The sequence below is a fragment of the Rhea americana genome, unplaced genomic scaffold (genome assembly GCF_003343005.1).
Source record: "Rhea americana isolate MKP2758 unplaced genomic scaffold, rheAme1 scaffold_76, whole genome shotgun sequence".
Lineage (NCBI taxonomy): Eukaryota > Metazoa > Chordata > Aves > Rheiformes > Rheidae > Rhea > Rhea americana.
Window position 1 is genome coordinate 937,258 of NW_028186934.1, and position 20,637 is coordinate 957,894.

Below are 20,637 nucleotides of genomic sequence, written 5' to 3' on the forward strand. Positions count from 1 at the left end.
ATCTAAATTTTGAGGGTATGAAAGGAGGCCACGGTTACAGAATTCAGCAACGCTCAAATGTTATTTTTCAGCTGCTTTCTTTCTTTCTTTTTTTTTTTTAATGCGGACTGTGGCAAGAGCGCCGGGCTTTGCCGCTCGGAGCAGGCAGCCGCAGCCTCGTCCACTTGTGCATCTTCGAGCAGCAGCTAATTTGAGCTGAATTTTTCTGGAGTTGACATTAGTTTTGCTAAGAATTTTGCTAGTGAATAATCAGACCCTAAAGATAGAAAATTGAATTGCCTCTTTAGTGCAGTAATTATGGAATTTGATACACTTTTCATAATCCTTATTTTTTAAAAAAGCAAATTTTTTCCTCATTTATGGGAAAATAATTTCTTAAAAGAGAGATAAGAATGGATAACTTCTAAACATACTACTAAAAATAAACAATCTTCATATCTTGCCTGAATAGAAAGGAAATGGAAAAAAAAAAAACCTTCATAGAAATGACTCAGAACATGGCTTGTAGTGAATTTTTTTTTTTAAGTATATATATTAGTGGGATAAGGTCAGTGCTGACTTCAGAGCTGCAGTGATGCTATGAAAACATGGAAAGTAATCTCTCACCAAAGCAATTTTTTGCTAGCTAAATCATCCGTACATGGTTTGTTCGGCTTGACTGTGAACAACTTGTTGTACTTGAACTTGAAAGCTTTGAGTAGTTTCAGTGTCGCAATGAATCTGCGGCTACCTTGCTGCACAGCGTGGTCCCCAACGAGCTCGTTAGCAATCAGGTCTCCTGCCTGGAGGAAAAAACACCCTTTTTTGTTTAGGGATAGCGCCGAGCCCGTCCGCCCCGCTGGCGGCAGCTGGGGCTTTGCCCCAGCAGAGCCCGGCACACGGTCGTACCAGCTCGCTGCGGCACTGATTTCAAAATCACACTTGCTGCGGACTTCTAGGAACACGTGCAGCAAACGGGACCTGAGAAAGTAATGGAAAAAGCTGCTTTAAAACACAGAGGCAGAGATGGTCTCATCCTTGATCCATAAAAATCTCAAAATCAGTTGATTTTTGTAACTCAAATATCCTATTTAAAAAAAAGCTTTTCCATATGGTATGCTAATGTGTATGTCTTCTATTGGCTCCGTTGTCACATCAACATGTGGATTTTGTGGTCCAGCTCCTGAGCATGCATGTGCAATAGCAGCTTTCTATTTATTTTGTCCTAGTATTTATTGCCAGCTGGTCCACAATTGATCCTACTTAACGAATTGTCTGTTATCAAAAATTTCCTGCTGCCTTGAAGCTCGTGTTAACGACGATGGGCTGTATCCCCCCGGTACAGCTCTAGCTAACGGYGCTGCTCGGGTGTAACTACAGAGCGAATTCGGCCTATTCTGCGTATACCGTCTCCTTTGYGCGACATTTTGCTGTGTTAGGACCATGGATTTGGATTGCTTCGCTTTGATGTGGCACCTCAGTTGGTTTTGTTCCCCAACGGTGGTATTTTTGAATGCAAATGTACGCTTGAAGGGACAAGATATAAGAATAGCTGGGGAAGCCAAGACTGGTCAGAGATGCAAAGGGTCAAACCAGCGAGACCCCGTTGGTGTGAACCTCRGGAGCGGAGCGAGCTCCAGGCTGGTGGGTCGTTGGCAGGAGGAGAGCCGTGGCGCTGCTGGGATCGTCTCCCCTTCAGTCCCTACCACCACTTCTGCTTTTTCATCCTTTTTGTTCTTTCRTTCCTTGTTGACGGACAAACGGATGTGATGGCAGATACCACGTAACTCAGGGAAACAAGAAATTTGGGAATCTTGAAAAGGCCGGAAAGATGYAAGCTCCCGAACTACATCGCCGTGTAAATGAACTGAACGTATGCCTACCGTCACCTCCGTGTTTCAAATTTCGGCTGTGTCTATGGTATTAAATGTGAACAGAAAACAAAATAAAGTTATGAGAACCTTTATAATCCTACCGTTTGCAATGTTTGTGGTGGTGCAGGAACGGCTACGCTGGCACGCGAGGTGGAAAGCAGGTCTCTGTCAGATTCGTTCTGGTCTTCCCCGACCAAAYGGCAGTCGGACCCGGCCCCAGGAGACCTGGTGATGTGCCCCAGGCATGGGGCAGCCACCRGCTCTCGCCTGCCGTGGTCGGGCTGGGAGATCACGGTCATACATATAGGTGATGTCTATATAGAAATGCCAAAGCCAGTGGAGCTGCACTTACCAGCACGGGCGACCTGCAGATGGTGAACGGGGTCTGCTCCTTCAAATCGTTCCTCATGTGTATGGTACTGCTCTTCTAAGGGTAAGAAAAATCACCTGGATCACCTTCAGTTCCACTTCAAAAAAGAAAAAAACAAAACACAAAAAACAAACGTTGTCATCGGATGCCTCAAGGAAGATATATGCTCCCCCACCCCTTAAATAGCTGCCACCACTTAAATAGCTGAAGGTGGAATCGCTTGCCTCGAGGCTAAGTTACTGCCGGAGTTGTGGTGGTTCAGTCACTTCTTCATTCAAACAAACGTGTCATCGAGATTTTGAGAGYGAGCTTCTTGGAAAAGCCGAGTGGAAAAGGAAATGCAGAAGCGTTTTCCACCTAGGCACAGATAACTGAAGTCAATCCCAGGTGGATATAAACAATTTGTCCCAGGTAGCACCATCRGGAAAGGTGATGGGCAGGTTTCCCCTGTCGCCCAGGGCATTTCTGCAGCCCCTCAGCCTCCTGGCACCTTCTCCCCAAAACCTCCCCCATCTGAAATAACTTTATGGGGCTTTTTTTTTGTTTTGTTTTGTTTTTTTCCTATCAGGCATTCAAACAGGGCTTTGAGATCTGTTTTACGAAGCCTGGAGCACGTGCAGGGGCTCTGCTACTCCGTAAGCAGAACCTTTCCAGAGCCCTGTCTGTGGGGGAACAAACTTTACCAGTTCTGATGGGGGGGAATAATAATAATAATAATAATAAAATAAGCATAGGGGCTTTGAGAGTCAATATTTTGCTGTGTTCTCACTGCCTTGTGTGAGAAAACCTCATATTGGGAATAATTCGTCTGCTATGCTGGAGGTTCGTTCATTAAACAGTTCACACCTTAAAGGCTTTTCTAACTCTACATTTTGTATCGCAGCTTCACAAATAAACAGGAACAGTCTGGCTGCATTTTATTTCTTGGCCACATGTTAAATTGGTGATGAAATAGGTCAGAAGCACTTCACCAGAAAGCTTCATTCATTTTAGAAAAGCACCTTTGATGGAGGCACGCGCAAGGCAGAAAATCATGTCCTAGTGTACTTCTTGCCAAAAAATAAAGTATTCTGGAAAAATATCACTTGCACATTAAATTTTGACTTAATAAATTCTGAGTATCTGTTAAGTTTGTGTCACATAACATTTGCATCAGCCCTATTTAAAGCAGCAGCAGTTAGATACCTGAGTACCTGCAAGCAGCTCCAGCACTGGTCTGCTGCAGCAGCCAAGGTGCAGCGAAGTCGCACCACCGCACCTGCTGCTGGGCGATCACGTTGCTGCGCTTTTCTCGGGCATTTCTGGACTTGGATCTGTGYCCTGCAGGGACACGCGCTCGGCTTGGAAAAGTGCCAGCGGTCGGATCGCAGCTGGYCCGGAGCAGGGACTCCTCGCCAGGGGTTTGTCCTCTCGAAGCGCTTCTAACGTGAGCGCTGCCTGGTTTCTGATCTACCGCGCTCCTGTTCTGGCCACTAGCGCATCTGTCTGAAAGCTTCTAGGCTGCTTCTCTGGGTGTACTTGGGAATAAAGCATTTGGTAGTGAAGGCTGTTTAGTGCTTTCCATGCTGCATTTCCCTCACTGGGATGGGAGTGAAGGTTTGGATCTGTGCAAGTCCATAATCACTCTTGGAGATAAATTGCCCTACACTCAACTTCCTAGGCTTGCTCTGAGGGCATGGGAGATCCTCAGTCAGTCCTTGGCCCCATTTTGAATGACGACAGGTCRAAAAAGGTTTTTTTTCTTCTCACATTCTGAGTGATTTTCACGTGATCGTAGCACTGTGCATCAGAAAGCAAAGGCTCGGTGATTTCCAAGCTTTCATTYGCATTGCTTTTGCTTTTCGTCCTTCCCACAAGCTACCCAGTGCTGCAGAGGAGTCTTCATTAGAGAAGGCAGGCAGGGAGCCCAACACCACGAGCATCTCCGGCAGCGAGCCCGGGCACCAGGAGCTCTGCAGCGCAGAGATTTAAATAGCTTTAACACTCTGATATTGCAGAAGAGAGCAAACTCGTACGACAGATTCTCACCAGAAGTTAAGCCAATAGCCGTGATGACACGCAGGCCTGTACTCTGTCCAGTCGAGAGCATCTTATTCTATCAAGCAGCAACAATGTGATTGATTTTTATAAAATTTGCTGTGCTGTATCGGGTGCACAGTGTGCAGATGCAAAAGGTGCAATCTTGTAAGCTATTTTTATTAGCAAATACTGTATTTCAGTGAGTYTGCAGTGTGGAGCTGTTCGGAAGCAACCATGAGCCCAGCAGAAGCRAGAGATGCTCCTGATGCAGGCGTGGGGCTGGGCTCCTCGGAGAAGGGGTGGCCGTGGGCACCATCTGAGCATCTCCGGTCTCTAGCGCTGGTACGTAAGGAAGCAACACAATATTAGATATACTCAGATCACAGCAGTGGTTTGTTCATTTAAATAAATAAACAAACAAATCTGCAAGTAATTGCATAGCTTCTGCGATAGGAACTCCTAAACCACGTACTGGGGCGAAGGTAACGACAGGAGCAGCAGCAGCGTGAACAACACAGGGTGCCAGAGCACTCGCAATTTTAAACTGAGAACCACAGCTAACGCAGCTCGAAGGCCACWCCGCAGAGTGCCCAAGAGCGTTAAGCCCTGCCGAGCCCAGGGMCCCACTTTTTTCCGGTGCGCGTCTACCCCGATGATGGCTCAGCACGTGTTTGTGGCGCAGGGCACAGCACCTCTGCTAAGCCGTGAACTCACCAACGTTGAATTCAGCAGCRTTCTCCCGAGCGGCGCTTGGCCAGGACACGGTGACATTAGAATACGTACCTCTGGACGGTCACCCAAGCCGAGCATACTGTGACCAGCTCACAAGTGTTTTGCGGCAAGGAAGGGTATCTGATGGGTGAATTTCTCAGCTCTGTCCACATCTTAATCCTCACAAGGCTTTTAAGTCTCCGTACTGTTTGCTCTGCTTTACTTGCGGAAAAAACACATCTTTCATACAACAGAAAGAGAGGGAGATGGGCTAGTAAAATTACCAAGAAATGATATCCACTGAGCACATCGACCCGAGGAGCTATTCATCAACAGTCCTAGYAGACCTAAAAATAATTTTGTTTGCGTGCAGTACCATTCATGCTAGTGATTAGTACAAAAAAATGTCACTATTCAAACAACAGCACATTCASCCACAACAGCAGAAAGCAGGCTAGCCCCTTGGGCTTGAAAGCGTCCTGTGAAACCACAGATCCTTTCTATCCTTTTAYTCTGCCAAGAACCTGCACACTGTGGAGAGAGAGCAATTGTCAAGAGCAGAAACATATGTCCATATCTTCCTTTTTTTTTACTTAATTGTGGTTCTCAGCTCTGAGGAGAATAAGAGATGAAATTTGTATCTGCACTCCAAGGCAGGTGTGAATAGTAAGGGCATAGAATGCAGTTTCTGCAGTTCCTCAGTAAATCACAATGCATCATGAATTCTCCGATAATTCAATAACTTCTATAAAAGATTTGTACAGGAGATACAATTTCCACAACATTTCCCACAATAATTTCTGTATAGCTTTTCTCTAATACCTCTGGGCACAGACAGGTCTAGCAAAACCACCAGGTTCATGTAGCTGTCTCAGATGCTGGGGGAAATCACTGCATTCTCCTAACGCATAAATCCCCAAACTTCACTCAGATCTCAAAGGGCTCTGCACTTTTAAACCTCAGCACGGGGTCATGAGCACCCTTCCCCTCTGCCCCACGCAGCCAGAGGAGGAACTGCTCTTCCCTCGGGGATACTGAGTACAGCACAAGAGCTCAGTTGCTAGTGATGATGAAACGCTGAGCTTCCACCATCCCTATAGGACTCTGTGTAGAAAGTGTCACCTTCCCTCTGTTTAGAGGGGAAAGCAGCATTTCCCAGGAAATTCTTTTTTGGTTCCAAACCCGTAAGTGATAAGAAGCATCAAGCAATGAGAAAAACAGGACCTGCTAAAGCCCCGACCCCCATGCAATGAGCAGCTTAGGTGATGCTGCTCTACTCAGGATTCCTGGGAGACCTCTTCGCTGGAGTTCCCGCGGTATTTCATTTCCAGGGGTATTTTCAAATCTTTCTGTTAAGGTTCAAGAGAGGAGAGGCTGAAGAGCCCCAGTCCCCTGACACGGAGGCTGGAAGTAAGCCTCTCCACAGGCAAACGCTTTCTCATTGGAAAAGAGCTACCTGCAGGCAGCCCAGTTTGAGTTTCCTAAAACTCAATTGCTTAGCGAGTCTAGCAGGAGAAGCTCCGCAGGAGGCRAACAAGCTGCTGTGGTGGATTGACACTACCTGCTTGCCGTCTCATCGCCCCAAGCGCTGTACGGCTCAGACCGTTCCTGTCCTGCCACACCGTGTTTGGATGCGGACAACCCCCTTCCCCGCGCAGGGCTCAACTCTCCGCCACTGAACCTGCAAGYGGGCTCCACACTTACAACAACCACCGAGGCCAAAAGCAAAACAAATTTTGCCCGTTTCATTTTTGAGCAGGTTCTTTGGCTGCAGGGAGCAGAGGGAATTGCTGCTGCCATAGAAACAGCAGTCACTTGTCCTGGTGACCACGCTCTGCTGCGCGCAGGCTGGGAGGCTGCTCGATCGCAAGACGCCACGCGGCCCGCTGTCCACCTCCAGCAAGGCACCGCAAGCCCGGAGGTTGTTCACAGGGCCAGAAAAGCATCTCCAAGTCTGAGCCCCAGCTCTGCTTCAAGACTTCTACCAGCTTTCCTCTCAACCCCAAAGAGCATGCAAGAGAAATCGTTTTATACGATATTGTCCAAGCATGGTAACAACTTGGTTTGTGTTTCTTGACAAAGCCCAGGTGAAACTCTCTGCTACTTAACCCACCTCTACGGTCTGGGGCTGTACAGAGGAMCCAGGGCGACTGCACCAAACTCACGGCCTGTAACATTGCTCGCACTGAGCTCCGAGATCCTGCGGACGTAAATACACAACTTCTGCTTCACCACCGCGGGCCTGCCAGGCAGGAGCTTTAACTGCTCTCTATCACCTCYGCCGTCGCTTAGGATAATGTTGTAAACCAAGGAATATTAAAAAAAAGAATAGAGATCTCTTCAGATAACAAAGCAGCGGTTACTATTCTACTGGCATCTTTAAAAGATAATTAGAGACTGTTTTGGCAAGCACTGTTTAAARTGAAGAAAAGTTGAGCAACCAAACAAGAAAAATTACGTTTCCTTAGGAGAAAAGCCTTTCACATTGTAAATTGCAGTAATTAAAAAGTGTTTTTATGCAGTGATTTGAGGAAGGGAAGCTGAGTAAAAAGACAAACATTGTGTTTGCCAAACATRTATCAAGATGCAAAATATTAGATTAATTCCTTATGACAAGCAATTGAATTCATTGTACGCAATTAAGGCATAACTGCAAATTTCCGTATTTCAAGTGTTTAACTACAAATCTAGGTATATTATTAATACCACATTTTCACACAAGTTAATTAAGAAAATGATTCAAATACCCTCAGAAACCTGACTTTAAAAGTATTTCTACTAATCAGAGATTATTGTAAACCAGTAGCGCTAAAGSAAAGCAAACTGCCAGTGGGCTCCGGACCTCACTGCCACAACTAGGCTGCCCACGGTCTAGCGGGGCTCTAGGGACAGGACTGACATTTCACACGGACAAGGACACGGAGGGCTGGCCGTATTACGGCCCTGAGTACCCTGTGTTACCATCCCTGCTTCACACAAGGAAAATTTTCCTCCCAAGCAAGCTATTCCCCAGCTGGTTCCTGCRGTCCTTCCTGTGATCGCAGAGATTAAGCCTCTATTTTCAAAGGCGGATTTTAAAAAGAAACACCGATTACAAGAGTGCCACAAGCATGACAAGTTTTATCTAAGTCAAAGACCAGAAGAGCCAAAATTATAGTCAGGATTAATCCTCCCATCATCTCACTCATTAGTCCACTGGTTTCATCAATAAYGTTTGATGTTTTTTAGCCAACAGAAGGCAGCTAGGAAAGCAATAAAACTGTTATAAGTTCTTAATTGCCAAATTAGAGCTTACCTATCTGCTGTGAGTATACTTTGCCCAAATTCCTATTTGCTCTCTCTGAAAAYCAGCTCCTATCAGAAGGACTCCTGGCCTTCATGTGAAGGATTTTTAGATGAACRTGGTAGTAGCCTTCAGTTGCACAGTACAGGCTACAGCCCCCTTTGAAGAATAAGCAAGCCTTAGCTTTCCAGCAGGTAGAGTAGGAAGCGGCAGCGTATTCAGTTCRGCCTGAGAAAAGATGAAGCCATAAATCTCTGGAATGCAAAAGGCATCTTGGTTGCTCAGTCATGCAGAGATCATAAGCTGTTCAAGCTCCCTAGATATTTTCTACCAATGTTTCTGAACCATTTCTGTGAAGAGCTACATGGAAAGAAAGAAAAAAAAGTCTCTTTTCAAACARGCTCCTTGTCACTGYACAGCAATTCATATTTKTGCTTTTTTTWWAAAAAAGAAAGGGAGACCCACAAGCTGACCAAGGTTGGAAACCTACAGGTCAAAGCTGTGGTTGCACAAGGTCAGCAAACAGGACAGTGCTGCAGGCTGCTGCAATGCGACAGCAACTGCACCAAACAACAGCAGAGCTAGCAAATCAGCCAAGGTGCTCATCCCTATCTCAGGGAAACTACACAACTCAAAGCAGAAAGTTGATGATTTGTGGACTGCAGCTTGGCTGCAGCACCGTAACAGGCACCATGAACCATGAACCCACCTTCTCTTGCGAGCGCTCCGCTAGCACCACGGCTCTGCCATGGCCTTTCGGGGCTGGCGGCACTGAACTGCAACTGCAAACGTTCCACAAACGAAACAGATCTCCCAAACTGCAAATGGGCAACATCTCACGTCAAACGCGGGGCCGCGGCTCCTGCTTTAGGCTGCCGAGACATCCTGATGGACTAGAAGGGGGCCACTGCACACAGATTGAAAGGCCGGTTTGAAGAAAACTTTTGGTAATATCAGAAAGAATTAAAACATTTATTGGGCATAAATATATTACATATACACTACAGATACAGTTAAGTCTTACATACATAGTGTAGTATTTGCAAAATCTATACATTAAAATTGATATGGCAGTTTTAATACAATGCATATGAAATAGTCTAAAATTTACAATACAAGAAAACTTATGATTATTTTTCTCTTAAAGTTGAAAAGCTTGGAATGTATGTTCCCATAGTGAGGTAAAAACATTTTGTTTTTTCAATTTAAAGAACTGTGCAAGGATAAGGTTCATACACATTCATTTAGGGCACTTTTCAATTGTGACACTGAATACGGAACTACTGTAGCCAACAAACAGAATTAGGAAACAACATATCGAGTTCATAGAGAAAAAGGCAGAAAAATATAAAAATATCTCTCTCTGTCCTTAAGTTTTTAAATAGTTAGTGTTTCACTCTACTTTTTTTTTGTTCATAAYTTCTTTGAGACCAGAGAGTTTTCAGATTTGATTCAATGCTTGATACTACCAGATCAAAGGACAAAGATACATGGAGAAAGACAAGACATCACRAAATGGTAGTATTCACTGGTAATGGAAATCAAAACAGGAATGGTTTAAGATCTGTGATGCTTTATTTATTTATTTACTTTTGTTAATAAATGAATTACAATCAAATCTCTATGGCAGAATATACAAACTAAAATAACTTCAAATTAACTTATTTAGGGCCTGTCCCAACTCCTCCAGAACACTTTCACTGTTAACCTCAGAGCTGGACTCGGCTTTTGCATTAGCAYGATAAGGGACACCAAACAAATTAGTAATGACAGAAATGCTTAAAGTGTAACAAAATGCTTTTCTTACACTTCTGCTYGCTGCTTGTAGTTTTTTTTTTTTTTTTAATTTCAAACATTCAGAAGTGATCAAATTATCTAAAGCATTTTTTTTATTAAAACTTTTTTAAAAAAGGTGTCAAGCTTGGATTTCTTAGCAGCATTGCTGAAAATATATTCAAAAAATAAAAAAGGGAATTCTTCAAATTTCTAGGTTTCCAAACTAGCTGTCTTCTTGTTTTAAAAAATACACTCTTTTCCCCTCCACTGAAAACAGCTGTATATGCTTTGCTCACAAAATACAGATGCAAGGTCACAAACTTTCATATCACAAATAAATTTAAATAAGATGTAAATAAATTTGACAAGCCATGACTTTGGCAAAAAACAAAAAAATATATATTTAGCTCAATGCCATTAGTTTGCAAGGCTAAATTAAACTAATTATAGTCAATAACAAAATACAGAACATTTCTAATATTTGCTACATCTAGAGAGGCACACAGAATAATTCATCGATCTTAGCACTTTCTTTCCAGAGATGATTATGTTTTTGGATACATGTAAACGTTTGAATCACCGATAATGTTTTTTTGGCATTTAATGTACTAGATGCTCCCATCTTCAAAAACGCAAGAAAATGTAAGAAGATTAATAATACTAGGAATGCTGACAGGTAAAAAGTTGACCTAAAGTACAACAGTATAAAACAGACAAAATATAACATGCTACAGGGAGGGCGGGGAAGGGGATTAGTACATAAGTACACTTTTTATTTTTTATTTTTTTTACAATAAATAAAAGATTGCACTGTAATTGGTATTTAAAGTACTGTATGCAGTATATAGTATAAATAAACCTAAAACAAAAATAATGTTGTTTTTCCCCATTACTTTGGTTAAGGGAATATTATRCTAGTACAGGACACTGAATCTTAGACAATGGAGACAGAGCACAAAAGAGCTAGGACAAAAGCAAAACCAAGTAGCAAAAATATACAAAAACAGTAGGCAGGGAAATACACTGTGTCTGTTGCACCCTTTTGGAATCTATTTGCACCTCCAGCTCATTAATGTCCCTGAGGTACTTGCACAATGTTGACTTAATATAAATAATCCAATGACTCAAGAGTTAAAAATCTAGTATCTCGATGGATTAAAATGTGGGTCTGGGAAGGGGCAGTCAGGAGACCGGCTGGGAACGCTGCCGTAAGAGCAAGGACGACATACCTGTAGGACTCTCGGCTGAGTTTTGCAATGTACCAAGTATTTTATTTAACCCTGTGGCAAGAATTACGTAGCCGCCCACTTAAGGTACTTAGAACAAAGAGATCTCCCTTCCGATACCTCTGAGAAAGTTCTATAAAACGGATACCCCTCCAAAAAATGATCAACTGACAGTAAAGTTTGCTTACGTTGAGTGAATCTTACCTAATTCAGTAGAGGCAGTAGGCTGTCACCAGCTCCAATCATATTAATCAGGCTGAACATAATAGAATAATATCTAGTAGTAGATTAAGAATAGTTATATACAGTGACAAACAAACAAGTTAAAGCAGCTTTTAAATAGCTGAACATGGGAATAACTAACTATTGCACAATGCCCTCTTACTTAAAATTACTGCTAGGAATCAAAATGGTAAAAAAAAAAAATCTATAATGCTTCATAATTTATAAGCAGTTTGGTTATTTGATTTCTTAYACAGGCAGTTCATAGTGTTGTAACTGTAAAAGTGACATAATTAAAAAGGTTTTTAGACCGCAGGATATTTYTTCGATTTAAATGCACTAAACAGTTAAAATAACAGTGTACACTTTATCTTGARAAAATGGGGCAAAAGTATTGTAGTGAATAAATCATAGGCAACATTGATAATACTGTTCAATGAAAACCTGGTACTGCTGACTAACACTGTATTCTAGTCTTACCACTATACACACTTGTGACTAATGTTTAAGAGAAAAAGAAGAGGAAAAAAAAAGTGACTGATGATTAAAATTTCCTAAATAGTAACATAAAAGACTGTAAGGACTTCAGTGAAAACAAAAAAATCCAACAACAAAAAAAGGAAAATTGGTGACAATTTTCAAACTGTGAAGGAAAAAAAAAACTTGCTTTTGGTATCTGGTTTGCTTATTTCTCCAGTTTGACCACTTCCTAGTTATGAATTTCAAAAAGGTGCATCAAAACACTGATTTATCTTTCTTCAAGCTAGAACTGTAAAAACAAAAGAAGTATATAAAATGTATGGTAGAACAAAAGGCTTTCGAAAAGGAATATCTGAATAAATGTGTGGATTATAATGCGTAGCATTAGTTAAATTGATATCTCAAACTTCCATTGAATTCTCTACTTCATAAAGAAGTATTGTAATATACAGGCAAATATAATCGACAAACTTGCAAAGCCAAGCACGATGAGGGCTGCAAACTGTTCATCACTAGGAATCATGCTCTTGATCTTAGGGTCATCTAGGCTTCCCACTTCTCCTGCGAGCATGATCTCACTTCGCTGGAGCACGAAGGCAACGGAGGGGCTGAAAGGGCCGCTAAGCTCCTGTGAGGTATCCAAGCACCGGCGACACACGCACACACGAAATCGATAGTCTGTGTTGACTTGAAGGCCTGAGATTTGGAACGTCGTCTCATCTCCCTTGTACACCTTCAAAACAAAAGAGCAAAGCTGTATAGAAAAAGCGGTACCAAGCAATCCCCTCCTTTCCTCCGTAACGTGTCAGAACAATTTAAACAAGTCTTAGACGCAATATTCTTGAGTGCAAAATGAGCGTAAATACTCCTTTCTGAACAGAGGTACGAGAAATCTAGACCTGAAAGAATTCTGCRTTTCACATATAGCCACAGGTTGTAAGAAATTTAGCAGCGTAATTTTGCAATTACGGGGACAGAATTTTAAGTTAGGTCAAATCTGCGTCTTGTGAGGAAATATTTCTGCAGCCCCCAAGGGAAGCAGCTCACCATGTTAATGAAGGTTTCGGAAAAATACCACCGTATAGTGTGTTGTATGAGAGAAGTCCCACTGTGACAGCTCTCAATCTCAACTGTTCAATAGACTGAGTACACACACAGACAGACAAAACATCAAACAATAAATCAAACACAAGATTGTGGGTGTAATAAATATTTCTGTACTGTTAAAATTCCACTGTACGCCTCAAACAGGTCAAAGACATAAGCACCATATTTGGCCYTAAAACGGCGAAAACCTGCAAACTAAGGTTATTGGAAAACATTAACTGCATAATCTTARAATTGGCTACACATCTTAATGTACTTTCTTCAGCTTTCTCTCAAGAGTCAGCAGTTATGTCAGAAATGACACTTTTAGAATTGTGGAAACAATAAAATATTAATTCAAGTAYAGAAAGCTCCTCTTGGTTACACTGTATTTGTTCTTTTAACACACTAGATCACACAYCTATGCTAGTAAAATGTAGGTAACATATGACTCAAGAGAGCATGAGTCACAAGATGAGAARGGAGACAGTTTTGCAATTTAAATGGAAAAAGACCATTGTAACCATTTATGAACTCCAAAAACAAATAACTAGTCAACAATTTATATAACAGAGAGTTGTTGAAACTGGCATTTCAGGAAATGAAAAGCAATGTGCCACTAAGTGCTTGTATCTCCTGGGAAAATAAAAAACGTAAAGTTCACTTAAATTCTTTTTTCTTTACTCATTTAAACAATTTCCTTTTCTCCTTGCCGTGGGAACGACAGGAGGTAACAGCAGCTCTACTCCTCTAAAGGTACGAATTCTAACCTCAAAAAGGGTAACAAGGGGGAAATTACAACTGAGCTCATAGGGGGTTTCAAGCATCTTTCTCTAGAATAAGAAAAACAGCAAGAAAAAAAGACCAAAATAAGAAACATGCTCATCTAAACACCAGTTAAAGAATCCAACCGTCTTGCCCATGCTGGCCCCCGAGACTTAGACTAAGCTTTTTCTTTTATTCTTTTTTCCGTCCTCCTTTTAAACTTATCTAAATCTTTCACAGGTTTTCCAAATAAAGTTCAAGTGATGGTTATTTTAAGTTTGCAGACCAGCTAGAACTCAGCTAAGTAGACTTATGTTTCTTGGCCCCAGGATATAAATCTGGAAGAAACATATAAACAAAATTATTTCACCTTCAGCAAGTATTCTCAGCGTTCACAGCAAGCTCACTGGAACTCAAGTTACAGAGGAATACATCATATTCCTRCCATAAGCATCTGTGTTTAACCATAGCTATGCTCTGCTGTCTGTCCTGTAATCTTTGCTTGCCTGTCCAAAGCTAAYGAGAACTGAAAACTAGGGTTAAAGTAACAGATCACAGGAAGAAAATTAGAAGTGCTGTAGCTGTCCATAGTAACAATATAAAGCTTGAAATATTTATTTGCGAAGTGAACCTTAATTCTACCTTCAACATCAAGAGAGTCACTGCCACTGTATTTTCAGAGGGCAATTCCATTTCCGCCCATCTGTCACGAGCAACTGCCTTCCTCTTACTCCACCACCTAAGCTCCATCTTTTAGGCAGCTGCTACTTCAGTATATTCACATACTGTCATGCAATGTAAATGCATAAATGTGTGTGCAAGTGTAGTTTCAGTGAGTATTAAAAAGGTGCATGTTTCCACAACACTAGACTCTCAGGATTCCTTTACTTCAAAGACTTATTTAACTTCTATTTCTTTTGACTCTGAGATATCRTAACTCAAAGAATTTACCCTTACAATGCAGCTGTAAGGCAAGGTATGTTCTGTGATGGCTGTTGTAATTATTCGTTTCATTTCAAAACATATCAAAGGAACTCTAGATGTCTTTGCCATAAACAAAATCCTCTGCAGCCAACATTACTACTTCTAAAACAGATTAAAAAAATCCAATAAAATCCATATAATGAAGTTTATTAATAAATTTACACTCTAAGCTTCACAAATTACATTTACCAAATACTAAGGATGGGATATATACAAACTGTCTTTGTATTAAAAAAATCCATCCAGTTAAATTGGTTTTGTTACTCCTTTCTTCTGTTGGGGTGGTGAATAGCAGTGTAACTGGAGGCTAACTTTTGCTAAATCAAAGACTTGTATCATCATTACAGTCTAATAAACACGGATGACCAAGTTCACTTAAGCTAGCCAGTCAGCAGCACTTCAATAAAGGCCAGACAGTCTAGTGAGAGAAGTGTGCATCTTCAAAAAAATGTTTGAAAAATAGCTCAAAGTCCATATTAATTTAGTAACACTCAAGAATGATAAAAACAAAACATTTCTTGTGGCTAGGAAGGTGGTGTAAAATGTCCCGGTTTCAATGGTTGGATGAATATTTAGCACTAACGGAGCTATGTCGTGTCTCAACRACAGGCAAGTAGTCCTTGTGCTCAATTATCATTCCCTTTTGACAGCAGCTGCCGCATCACCCACGCCAGCTGCAGTAAGGACCCCGGAGCGCTTCTTTTCCAGTGGAAAATGCGCTGAGCCAAGTTCAGCTGTGCTGAATTTTGCTGGCACTTGTGTCTCCAGGACCACAAGGAGCCAGCCCAGGACCCCATCAGTACAAAGGTAGATGGTTGGCTGTGAATGCAGTTATGCTCTACGAACAAGCTTCACTACAAAACTATGAAAAAAAAAATCATTTAATTTGATAATTATCTCAAAGGTCTCTGAATTTGTTAAGTAAATGTTAAAACAAATACCACTCTATAAAGCRGATTTTTTCAGATGTAGCACATTACACTTCAGTGGCAAATAAGTCAGAGTAAAGAGGCTATCTAATTTGCAACTTTCAGATCCTAGAAACAGCTCTTTTGTTTTAGGCACCTGAGAATATAATAAAAACATGATGAGCTGTTTTATTGGCTCCCTCAGTGAAAATAATCATCACCAGTCATACACTGCTGCTGAAGCCTCTTMTGGCATTTGATACCACTGATCAATGCAGACAGCTCAGAAAATGCCTGTAGGCAAGCGTTTCTCAATTTCACAGACGTCATTAAAGAATTCCAACAAATCCTCAATCTTTTTGAAATAACAAAGATGACAGCTACAATTGCTCTATAAGCAACACACTGGAAAGTGGAAGATAATCTTACCTGCTTGTTGCACTCCATTGCAATGACCAGTGTATTTAATAATTAATAAAAAGCCTATTTTGTATGGTGATAGGAAGATCAARAATCAGAGGCGGGCCTCAAACTATTTAGAAAACATGCTCACTGGAAARGTTTTATTTCTTCTAAGTCACCTGAAAAATTCCTCTTTAAAAAACTGACTGGGATTATTATTTTATCCAGACTCAATCAGCTTCACTCACTCCACTGCTGAGATGGTCATAAACCCTGAAGAGCTCTGTGGACAGCCTTGTCTCCTAACCAAGGCAAGTAGGAGTCGCTCAGATAACCTTCCAGGAGGTGGGCTGCACTCAACGGCCCTAATAAAAATCAATTAGTTGTTCCGTCTCCTTACACAACACTGGCATCAGAAGGCACAGAAAACAGGACAAGTTGCACTAATAATACRGTGCTAATTCATAGTGTATAATTACACTGTATACTGGCATGCCCCTAACATAAGTGCCTTTGACTTGAAGAAATAATGATTTTTTTTTTGTTGACTTGAGCTTTACACAAATTAACATTGCACGGAGTGTGTTTCAGAGACACATGTACAGAGTCTGAAACAAACAACAGTAATAAGAATTTGAGCTTGGTAATACAACTGAGCTCTCCGAGACCTGCACCCCTCGGTGCATAACGTGCCCTCCATCTCCAGAGGCCTTGRGCTGTATCCTCTGGAGACTCTTACGCATCTGACGGATCTACCCTTGTRTTTTCCTCTTTCAGAATGCCTTCTGGGAGAGTTTTCTCTCAGAACTGTTGTGGCTGATCAAACACCATGCCTTCCATAATTCCTCAAAATTTTAAAGGTAAAGCATTCTGCCTTAATGATAAACAATTTAAGGGTTAAGAGGCTCTAATTTATCTATTTCACTGCCTATAAACACCTCTTATTAAGAGCTGGCTCCTCAGTGACAAGATCCTTAGACCTTGTTGAAGCAGAAAACTAAAAGTGCTGCTAGCACTGCAGAATCCAGCCAGTTCTGCAAAYGCAAAATTCAAACTATCCAAACTAGGAATGATTTTAACACACTTGAAAGCTAAGTTCTAACTGAGTAAGTTTTGTTAGATGCAACTGCAAGAAATAGGAAAAAAACAAGTCCGGGTCGCTGACTCCTGGAGTCTGCAGTGATTTACTTCCTGACTTGTCAACAAAAGACATTTCAATATGGGATTTCCTAAAAAGAACCGTCAGGTTATGTGCTATTGCTCTTTGAAGCACACATAAAGGAACAGGTCATTCAAAAAACAGAAAAAGAAATAGCTCACTTTTCTAATACGGCTTTTAGGTACCTAAACTGTTATTCATTTYAGTAAATCAAATTTTTCGGACACAATTCTTAGCAGAAAAATATTTGCACGTGTTTTCCCAGACGAGGGCAGGAACAGCTCCATCCGCAGTCTGAGAGGGCTGTTGACTGCACTGACGTCACCTTCGCTACGTCAAACGGTGGAAAACGGCAGCTTATACGATGCGGAGAGCWGCTTCTACGGGGCGACAGCCGGAGAGAGGCAGCTCAGGTGCTGATGATGCAGAAACTGCAGCCACACACAAGAGCGTGCCAATGGCTAAAGCTGCACCAGGGCAAAGAGAAGCTAAAGCAACACAGCTTATTTTATAAGTTAATAAGGATGGCTGTTTTATATGATTTGAACGTGTTTCTTCAATATAAGAGAGGAAGAAATACTACTGTATTTCAGGGGGGCTGCTCCGAGGTGTTCTTAGAAATGCCTCTGGAGAGAGCTTCCTCCAAGATGTACGTACACAGCAACAGCTKATAGTCAGCACCCACATTGGGTAAAAGTCTTAAAGATCTCAAACTTGAGAGAGCTGAGAGAGTACATCACAGCAATGTGATGTAGTTTTCTCCTATTCATGCTTTGCTTCATAATGAATTTGCTATATTTATTTTAGACACAAAACATACTAGACAGGAGTTATGATGTCCTGCTTACGCAGGAAAATCAGGTTATTTGTAGACGAAAGAACTAATCCCTATGAATAAGAGAAATGAAAAATGGCCACTTATTTCAGTTTGTACCCTACTCCGTGAGAACACGGCGCAAATGGTGAAGCAGACTACTTCATGCTTAGTCACCAGCAAGYGCCAAGATGGATTCACTCTTTGAAACTGGACTATACTCTGTGATGCAAAAATTTTCCAGATATAGGAATCAAGTGTCACAGCTGCACAGCTCAGATGACATGATGCATGAGCACGTTCAGGGAGCCTGCACGCCTGATACCACTCCACACCACGTTCACAACTGGCTCACTGAACAGCCACATGATTTAGCTGCACTTTGAAAAGTCAAACATGAACCATCATTAAAACGTTCTAACTCAGTTTAATGATGACAGGATTTTTCTTTTCCAAGCACTTATTTGAAAAGACTCAAATCTATGGTGTAAAGCATACAACATTCTTATCAAAAAAATCCACCAGCTTAAAACACCTAACACAGTATGAATGCTAACCCTGTACCACAAAAGGCACACTAATATCTTCATACTGTGCTTCCCAGAAGAGCAGTATATTTTTAAAATTTCTTGAGAGRGAGAATGTTTGATATGTCTATTTCCCATCTAGTGTTTTTTTTAAAAAAAAGTTCACATGCCTCATCATCTTGATTTCTATTTTCCACAGATGTTATTGCTTTACAATCTAATTGGCTTGTTCTACTCCAAAGCGAGACACCTGTGCATGAACTTATATTCACAAACTTTTATTCTTCTTTTAAACACTGARATTAAGAACTAGAGATTTAAGTTAAAATAAAGAAATTTGTTTTATTAGTCAACTCTTAGCTATATTCAGCTGAGGTAAACCACCTGGCAGCAAGCAGGGAGATGTGGTTCCATGGATTTATAGCAGGTTTTCCTAGCTGAACTTCTTAAGGCCTTGCCATGAAATAATTGCCTTTAAATTGCCACAAACAGAATATTCTTGGCTATTGGCAGCATTACTGACTTGTCACAGAGAAAAAGCTTCATATATGYATTGGTTGAAAAGTTGCCATTTTAAGATCATTTTAAAAGTGGATTTTTATTCTATATGCGTATATGCTCAGTGACCTTGACTAGTACCTRAATAATGACATTCCCTAATGACACATTTTATTTAAGTGAAAACTAAGCGGAAGGCAGAACATGAACACGATCCCTACTGGAATGCATCCTACCAGCCGTGACAGCAGCTCTGTTTAGACAAGCAGCCATCCCACAGCAAGATTTCCTCCTTCCTCCACTACCAAGTCTGACCTGCCTATCTGGGGATTTCTCACCTGAGGACAGATCTCAGTAGGCGCAGGCTCAGTAGGCTACGTTGCTCCAGCACAAATCTTCCTAGCTCTCAGGCAAAAGTCGCAGGGGGAGCACAGCTGGAACTGTGCTGTCCTTGGACAGTCGCTAACAGMTGGCTACCACGAGGGAGAGAGAAGAGCAGAGCTGGGACTCTTCTCATCGCGGCTTGGGCTGGTAGAAAGCAAGTCGCAGAGCAGAAGAATCACAATTGCCTTCAAGAGGCTGCGTGAAGGTGAGTTTGAGGATGAGCAACCCTGACTGTGACATGATGTCCTGCACATCCTGTAAATACCTTGACATAGCTAAAATCATAGATTAGTAACAAGCAGAAACAAAACATCTGCTCTGTTGCATTTATTTTCATGTCAGAGGGGCACAAAAACCTGTTTCATGCAGCTACTTCTCTCTTTCTTATCCAGCTGTATTATCTATGTTTCTTGGAAAACACACTTGCAACTATAGAAACGCCAGTCACTCAGGCGCTGATTCTTCTAGTGGGTGTATTTAATAGTCTAAAATTCTGTAATATTTCTCACTTGTAGAAACCTTCAAAGCTGTTCATAAAACTTTTCTAATGTAGTATGTCCCTCGACACACATATGCAAAACATCTAAATCACTTGCAGAGAATAGATTTTATAAGTTTAGCACTTGCACTTAAAATACAATTAACATATCACTAAAAATTTTTTTCAGCTAAATAGTAGCAAGTGACCAAAGACACATTCTTACACCACAGAAAATACGAAGTTAAATGCATTAACCAGAAAATCACTGGAAAAATGTATATATTTTATCTAAGCTAAGAGCACGCACATAGCTACCGCAGCTCAGCTACACATACAATAATTCAGTCATGTGCCCAAATGCCTAGAACACACCCTCATCTGTGATTAAGAAAAATTATTTAAATTAGTAAAACTAATTTCTGAGACAGTAAATTGCAGCAATCACCCTCTTTTCCATAGGTTATTATCAGCCAGTCTAACCACTGAATCTGAAGTGTCAGCTTTGAGAACCATTGCCAGGATCTTTTCCGAATGAGTCACTTGTGAAAACACAAGCTAAATATCTCTCAGCAGGGTCATGCTTCACATGTTTTTATGAGAAATGAAAATCTTTGATATAAAATCTTGAAGGGACCTTTTAATTTCCTTTATTGCTGTTCTTTTTCATATGACAGTTTCTTGATTGCAAA

General features: G+C 41.2%; 1 protein-coding gene across 1 annotated transcript in view; it reads right to left on the reverse strand.

Moving 5' to 3' along the window:
* Positions 1–9,218: 9,218 nt before the first annotated feature.
* The window catches only part of FNDC3B (fibronectin type III domain containing 3B), a 191,244-nt gene continuing 179,825 nt past the window's right edge, over positions 9,219–20,637 (reverse strand). The window contains exon 26 of the mRNA XM_085322314.1: positions 9,219–12,673. Coding sequence (XP_085178440.1) covers positions 12,362–12,673 — 312 coding nt within the window. The 3' untranslated portion in view covers positions 9,219–12,361. The remainder of the gene's footprint in view (positions 12,674–20,637) is intronic.